The sequence below is a fragment of the Salvelinus fontinalis genome, unplaced genomic scaffold (assembly GCF_029448725.1).
Source record: "Salvelinus fontinalis isolate EN_2023a unplaced genomic scaffold, ASM2944872v1 scaffold_0331, whole genome shotgun sequence".
Classification (NCBI taxonomy): domain Eukaryota; kingdom Metazoa; phylum Chordata; class Actinopteri; order Salmoniformes; family Salmonidae; genus Salvelinus; species Salvelinus fontinalis.
In genome coordinates, this window is record NW_026600540.1 from 107,441 (window position 1) to 115,000 (window position 7,560).

General features: G+C 45.1%; 1 protein-coding gene across 2 annotated transcripts in view; it reads right to left on the minus strand.

The window, feature by feature from the left end:
• Positions 1–304: 304 nt before the first annotated feature.
• Positions 305–7,560, minus strand: part of LOC129845648 (ubiquitin-like protein 3) — a 63,084-nt gene continuing 55,828 nt past the window's right edge. The window contains exons 4-6 of one of the 2 annotated variants that reach the window (XM_055913510.1): positions 7,524–7,560; positions 3,274–3,372; positions 305–3,229 (exon numbers count right to left, since the gene is read on the minus strand). The exon at positions 7,524–7,560 is cut by the window's right edge and continues 41 nt beyond it. In XM_055913510.1, the coding sequence (XP_055769485.1) occupies positions 3,320–3,372; positions 7,524–7,560 (90 nt within the window). In that variant the 3' untranslated portion in view covers positions 305–3,229; positions 3,274–3,319. Of the gene's footprint in view, positions 3,373–7,523 lie in introns of both variants that reach the window. The other variant, XM_055913508.1, reaches the window with a different exon arrangement.

Consider the following 7,560-nt stretch of genomic DNA (forward strand, 5'->3'; position numbering starts at 1 on the left):
TCTTATCGTGTTTTCAACCGCCATCATTATGTATGTACGTACTGCAGTGGAGGTTGCTGAGGGCAGGGCGGCTTATAATAAAGTCTGGACCGGAGCAAATGGAATGGCATCAAAACCATGGCAACCACGTGTTTAATGTATTTGATACCGTTCCACCCATTCCGCTCCAGTCATTACCACGAGCCTGTCCTCCCAAATTAAGGTGCCACCAACCTCCTGTGACGTACTGTTGTCGCCGGGCTCGGAGAAACCTTGTACTTTTAACGATCACAATACATCATAAATCAATCAATCAAACCGGATGCACTTTCAATCATCTTTATTTCGTTGAAAGATGGATGTATTCCATTGTGAAGTTACGAGAGAAGAAGCATTACTGTTATTTACAATCCGTTTGAAAAAAAACGCTTTTTAATATTATCACTGTACAAGCTTGAAACCCTGATCACTGAGCAAGAGAAACTATAGTCTTTGGGCTACGTCCTAAATCGTACCCTACAAAGTGCACTACTTTTGGCCAGAGCCATATAGGTCCTGGTCAAAAGTAGTGCACTCTGCAGGGGAAATATGATACCATGTTTGGGTTGTAATCCTTTAAGACCTAGTGCTGCAAGAAAGCAAAAAAAAATAAAACGAAATTAAAATTATATAGGATTATATTAAACTATGAACAGTTGAAAAAAAAAAACATTTTAAACAAAAATTTAAAAAACAGACAATCAAAAGAGCAGTATAACATGTTTACAATAGTTCTGTATGTTAATGATTAGGAGGATGGTTCTGTTCTGCTGCTTGAAATACAATACATTGTCTGCGTCCTAAATTGGCACCTTATTTCCCCTAAATAGTGCACTACTTTGGACCCCGGCCCCTATGTCAGTAAGTAGCCTTGTCTGAGCTAGAAAAGCCCATAAGACAGGAGGAGCGTGAGGTAGCTTGATGTACAAGTACACCCCCTGGACAGGACGCTAGCCTATCACAGGTTCTATGGGCCACGGTCGAAAGTAGTGCACTGTAATATGGAAAACGGGAGCCAATCGGAGGGGAGGGGGGCGGGACGCAGACCCTGTCACCAAGGTAACGGTTTTAACCACTGTCTAGAAAGCTAGCTAGCTAACCCGTGGTGTACACACAGACACTAAGATACTGTATCAACATACTGGATCTATAGGCCTCAACTTGTTCAATATAACATTCATATTAAATATATTCTACACATATGGTAACTTATTTTTATATATATTTTTTTATATTATTCCCATTGGAAAAATATAAAATAGAATAACATTTTCTTTTTACAGTGCAAAAAAAAATGGCTGAAGAAGAGAGGAGGGAGATTTGGAAGAAAAGGAGACTTTATTCCAGATTGATTTCTTTACCTTATCGTAGAGTTCAAGACTGATAACTACCCTAGGAAGAGTGTCCTAATTCGCTTTGGTCATGCCATTTCACTTCCTTATGTTATAAAATACAATTTACCAAGACAAATATGATTATTCATGTTCTGAATCGCTCATTAGATATATATATATTTTAAAGTCTGATTTCGTAGCCTAATCCATCCGATAATAAGGACTCTGTCGACATAGAGATGCAAGGTTTCTCGTAACAACTTTTACATTTAAGTCATTTAGCAGACGCTCTTATCCAGAGCGACTTACAAATTGGATATATATATATATTTAACCAGGCAAGTCAGTTAAGAAAAAATTCTTATTTTCAATGACGGCCTAGGAACAGTGGGTTAACTGCCTTGTTCAGGGGCAGAACGACAGATTTTTTACCTTGTCAGCTCAGGGATTCGAACTTGCAACCTTTCGGTTTCTGGCCCAACACTCTAACCACTAGACTACCTGCCGCCCCTTTTGAGGATTTAAAATGTTGTGGTCGTTGTCGTCTACCAAGTTGTTTCTACAGGTCGAGAAAAAACAAAATTAGACGTGACACGAGCTGAATTAAATGTAAAAAAAAAAAAGATTTGAAAGTAGTAAATAAAAAGCTTGGTATACACCCAAGTGCTCGGTTGACATTTCAGAGACTCGTTTGGTTTTGTGAAAAATATATTTTTTTTTAAAGAAGAGACATTTTGAATGAATATGAAAAGCGTACACTAAAATATGAAAATACTACATGTCATGTCTAAAAAAAAAAAAACGATATCTATCTTACTTCTATATTGTTTTTCTGTCCTGCGGATTGGAAAGAAAAGATGAGTTCAAGGGGAAAAGTGAGCCTGTCAGGTATCCTTCATTGTCAGACAGCATCTAGCCTAGCGGACGCCATTTTGTGACATTTTCGTGATTTATTTTTTTACCCCTTTTGTTTCTCTGGCCTCTGTTGATTTTAGTCACACTAATTCTGACCATCCTACTATGGTAAAAAAAAAATATCCAATATCATTGAAAAGGATCGTGAGAGAGACATGAGGTCTGGACTATTGGTTATCTTTGAGGATTTATCTACACAAGTAACATATTATTTTACCCGATGGTTAAAAGAGGCGTTTTTGATTGGCAACCTACACTTTGGTCGTCCAAAAGAGAGAAGGGAGGGATATTCTGTCTGTCTTTCCCCTCGTTCAGGGAGAAAAGGGAAGACGGAGGGATATTCTGTCTGTCTTTCCCCTCGTTCAGGGAGAAAAGGGAAGACGGAGGGATATTCTGTCTTTCTTTCCCCTCGTTCAGGGAGGATGAGCGATCTGACAGGAGGAGGATAGGACTGACTGTCAAAACACAGTCGAAATGTTATTATGGCCGTTGGTTTGTTTGTTTGTTGTGTGTTTGTTAGTCAGTCATTGGTTGGGACCTTGGTGAGGTAATAGAACAGGAGTTTAGTAGTAGTTAGTAGTTAGTTAGTAGTAGTTAGTTAGTAGTAGTTAGTTAGTAGTAGTTAGTTAGTAGTAGTCCATGAACTAGTGGAAGATTTAAGGACAGAAGTGATAGAGGGGGAAACCTCTCTACACACAGGAGACCTGTGTGTGTGTGTGTGTGTGTGTGTGTGTGTGTGTGTGTGTGTGTGTGTGTGTGTGTGTGTGTGTGTGTGTGTGTGTGTGTGTGTGTGTGTGTGTGTGTGTGTGTGTGTGTGTGTGTGTGTGTGTGTGGCAGCATGATAGAGAGACTGCAGGACAGGACAGTCAGTGTGTTGGTTGGATCCAGGATGGCTGTGATGGGGGGGATGGATGGGGTGGATGGATGGGGTGGATGGATGGGGTGGATGGATGGGGTGGATGGATGGGGGGGATGATTAAAGGTTGGTTGGATCCAGGATGGCTGTGATGGGGTGGATGGATGGGGGGGTGATTAAAGAGGGAGGTGGGTATTTACAGGATGACACAGCAGTTACGCTCTCCTGTCTTCTCTCTGTTTCTCTGACCTGAGGAGGAACACAACAACACAGGGTCAGGACACATGGTCAGGACACGGTCAGGACACATGGTCAGGACACGGTCAGGACACATGGTCAGGACACGGTCAGGACACATGGTCAGGACACGGTCAGGACACATGGTCAGGACACGGTCAGGACACATGGTCAGGACACGGTCAACACAGGGTCAACACAGGGTCAGGACACAGGGTCAGGACACAGGGTCAACACAGGGTCAACACAGGGTAAGGACACAGGGTCAACACAGGGTCAGGACACGGTAAACACAGGGTCAGCACAGAGTCAGGACACAGGGTCAGGACACAGGGTCAGGACACAGGATCAACACAGGGTCAACACAGGGTCAGGACACGGTCAACACAGGGTCAGGACACGGTCAACACAGGGTCAGGACAGGGTCAACACAGGGTCAGGACACAGACAACACAGGGTCAACACAGGGTCAACACAGGGTCAACACAGGGTCAGGACACAGGCAACACAGGGTCAGGACACAGGCAACACAGGGTCAACACAGGGTCAACACAGGGTCAGGACACGGTCAACACAGGGTCAACACAGGGTCAGGACACGGTCAACACAGGGTCAACACAGGGTCAGGACACGGTCAACACACGGTCAACACAGGGTCAGGACACGGTCAGGACAGGGTCAGGACAGGGTCAACAAAGGGTCAACACAGGGTCAGGACACGGTCAACACACGGTCAACACAGGGTCAAAACAGGGTCAGGACACGGTCAGGACAGGGTCAGCACAGGGTCAAAACAGGGTCAGGACACGGTCAAAACAGGGTCAACACAGGGTCAGGACACGGTCAGGACAGGGTCAGGATAGGGTCAACACAGGGTCAACACAGGGTCAGGACACGGTCAACACACGGTCAACACAGGGTCAGGACACGGTCAGGACAGGGTCAGGACAGGGTCAACAAAGGGTCAACACAGGGTCAGGACACGGTCAACACACGGTCAACACAGGGTCAAAACAGGGTCAGGACACGGTCAGGACAGGGTCAGCACAGGGTCAAAACAGGGTCAGGACACGGTCAAAACAGGGTCAACACAGGGTCAGGACACGGTCAGGACAGGGTCAGGATAGGGTCAACACAGGGTCAACACAGGGTCAGGACAGGGTCAACACAGGGTCAACACAGGGTCAGGACACGGGCAACACAGGGTCAACACAGGGTCAACACAGGGTCAGGACACGGGCAACACAGGGTCAACACAGGGTCAACACAGGGTCAACACAGGGTTAACACAGGGTCAGGACACGGTCAACACAGGGTCAGGACACGGTCAACACAGGGTCAACACAGGGTCAACACACGGTCAACACAGGGTCAGGACAGGGTCAACACAGGGTCAGGACAGGGTCAGGACACGGTAAACACAGGGTCAACACAGGGTCAGGACACGGTCAACACAGGGTCAACACAGGGTCAGGACACGGGCAACACAGGGTCAACACAGGGTCAACACAGGGTCAGGACACGGTCAGGACACGGTAAACACAGGGTCAACACAGGGTCAACACAGGGTCAACACAGGGTCAACACAGGGTCAGGACACAGGCAACACAGGGTCCACACAGGGTCAACACAGGGTCAACACAGGGTCAACACAGGCAACACAGGGTCAACACAGGGTCAACACAGGGTCAACACAGGGTCAACACAGGGTCAGGACACAGGCAACACAGGGTCAACACAGGGTCAACACAGGGTCAACACAGGGTCAACACACGGTCAACACAGGGTCAACACAGGGTCAACACACGGTCAGGACAGGGTCAGGACAGGGTCAACACAGGGTCAGCACAGGGTCAGGACACGGTCAACACAGGGTCAGGACAGGGTCAACACAGGGTCAGCACAGGGTCAACACACGGTCAGGACACTGTCAGGACACTGTCAGGACACAGTCAGGACACAGTCAGGACACAGTCAACACAGGGTCAACACAGGGTCAACACAGGGTCAACACAGGGTCAACACAGGGTCAGGACAGGGTCAACACAGGGTCAGCACAGGGTCAGCACAGGGTCAGCACAGGGTCAGGACACGGTCAACACAGGGTCAGGACAGGGTCAACACAGGGTCAACACAGGGTCAACACAGGGTCAACACAGGGTCAACACACGGTCAGGACACTGTCAGGACACAGTCAGGACACAGTCAGGACACAGTCAACACAGGGTCAACACAGGGTCAACACAGGGTCAGGACACGGTCAGGACACGGTCAACACAGGGTCAACACAGGGTCAGGACACGGTAAACACAGGGTCAGGACACTGTCAGGACACAGTCAGGACACAGTCAACACACGGTCAACACAGGGTCAGGACACGGTCAACACAGGGTCAGGACACGGTCAACACAGGGTCAACACAGGGTCAACACAGGGTCAACACAGGGTCAGGACACGGTCAGGACACGGTCAGGACACGGTCAACACAGGGTCAACACAGGGTCAACACAGGGTCAACACAGGGTCAGGACACAGTCAGGACACGGTCAACACAGGGTCAACACAGGGTCAGGACACAGTCAGGACACGGTCAGGACACGGTCAGCAAAACAGTAACAGCAACACAGTAACAGTAACACAGTAACAGCAACACAGCAACAATACATTTCAAAGAAGTCATGTAATTACATGTAATTTTACATTCTCAACACGGTGCTACTGACAGAGAATCTTCTTGCTAAAGTATATCATCGCATACGTCTATCTAAATGAACTAATGTAATGTCTTCCTGGTACATCCTTACAGGAACAGGAACTAGTATGCATTATATTGTAAACAATACTAATGGTGATTTAATGTCTTCCTGGTACATCCTTACAGGAACTAGTATGCATTATATTGTAGACAATACTAATGGTGATGTAATGTCTTCCTGGTACATCCTTACAGGAACAGGAACTAGTATGCATTATATTGTAAACAATACTAATGGTGATGTAATGTCTTCCTGGTACATCCTTACAGGAACAGGAACTAGTATACATTATAATGTAAACAATACCAATGGTGATGTAATGTCTTCCTGGTACATCCTTACAGGAACAGGAACTAGTATGCATTATATTGTAAACAATACTAATGGTGATTTAATGTCTTCCTGGTACATCCTTACAGGAACTAGTATGCATTATATTGTAAACAATACTAATGGTGATGTAATGTCTTCCTGGTACATCCTTACAGGAACTAGTATGCATTATATTGTAAACAATACTAATGGTGATGTAATGTCTTCCTGGTACATCCTTACAGGAACTAGTATGCATTATATTGTAAACAATACTAATGGTGATGTAATGTCTTCCTGGTACATCCTTACAGGAACTAGTATGCATTATATTGTAAACAATACTAATGGTGATGTAATGTCTTCCTGGTACATCCTTACAGGAACTAGTATGCATTATATTGTAAACAATACTAATGGTGATGTAATGTCTTCCTGGTACATCCTTACAGGAACAGGAACTAGTATGCATTATATTGTAAACAATACTAATGGTGATTTAATGTCTTCCTGGTACATCCTTACAGGAACAGGAACTAGTATGCATTATATTGTAAACAATACTAATGGTGATGTAATGTCTTCCTGGTACATCCTTACAGGAACAGGAACTAGTATGCATTATATTGTAAACAATACTAATGGTGATGTAATGTCTTCCTGGTACATCCTTACAGGAACTAGTATGCATTATATTGTAAACAATACTAATGGTGATGCAATGTCTTCCTGGTACATCCTCACAGGAACAGGAACTAGTATGCATTATATTGTAAACAATACTAATGGTGATGTAATGTCTTCCTGGTACATCCTTACAGGAACAGGAACTAGTATGCATTATATTGTAAACAATACTAATGGTGATGCAAAGCACAGGCTAAATGTATTCCATTGTGTGACTCACTGGCCATTTATAAAGGAAGTCACTGTAACTACATTTAATCAGAGTAAAGACACCATTTCTGAGTATGTTTTAGCGTGTGAAAGTCCCCGTAAGGGACCAGTGAGGGGAAGGAACAAGAGATGAATGAAAGTCTGGCAGGAGAGATGAATGAAAAGTCTGGCAGGAGAAATGAATGAAAAGCCTGTTACCTTGGGAGTTTGGCTCAGGTAACGTCTCTCTGGCAAC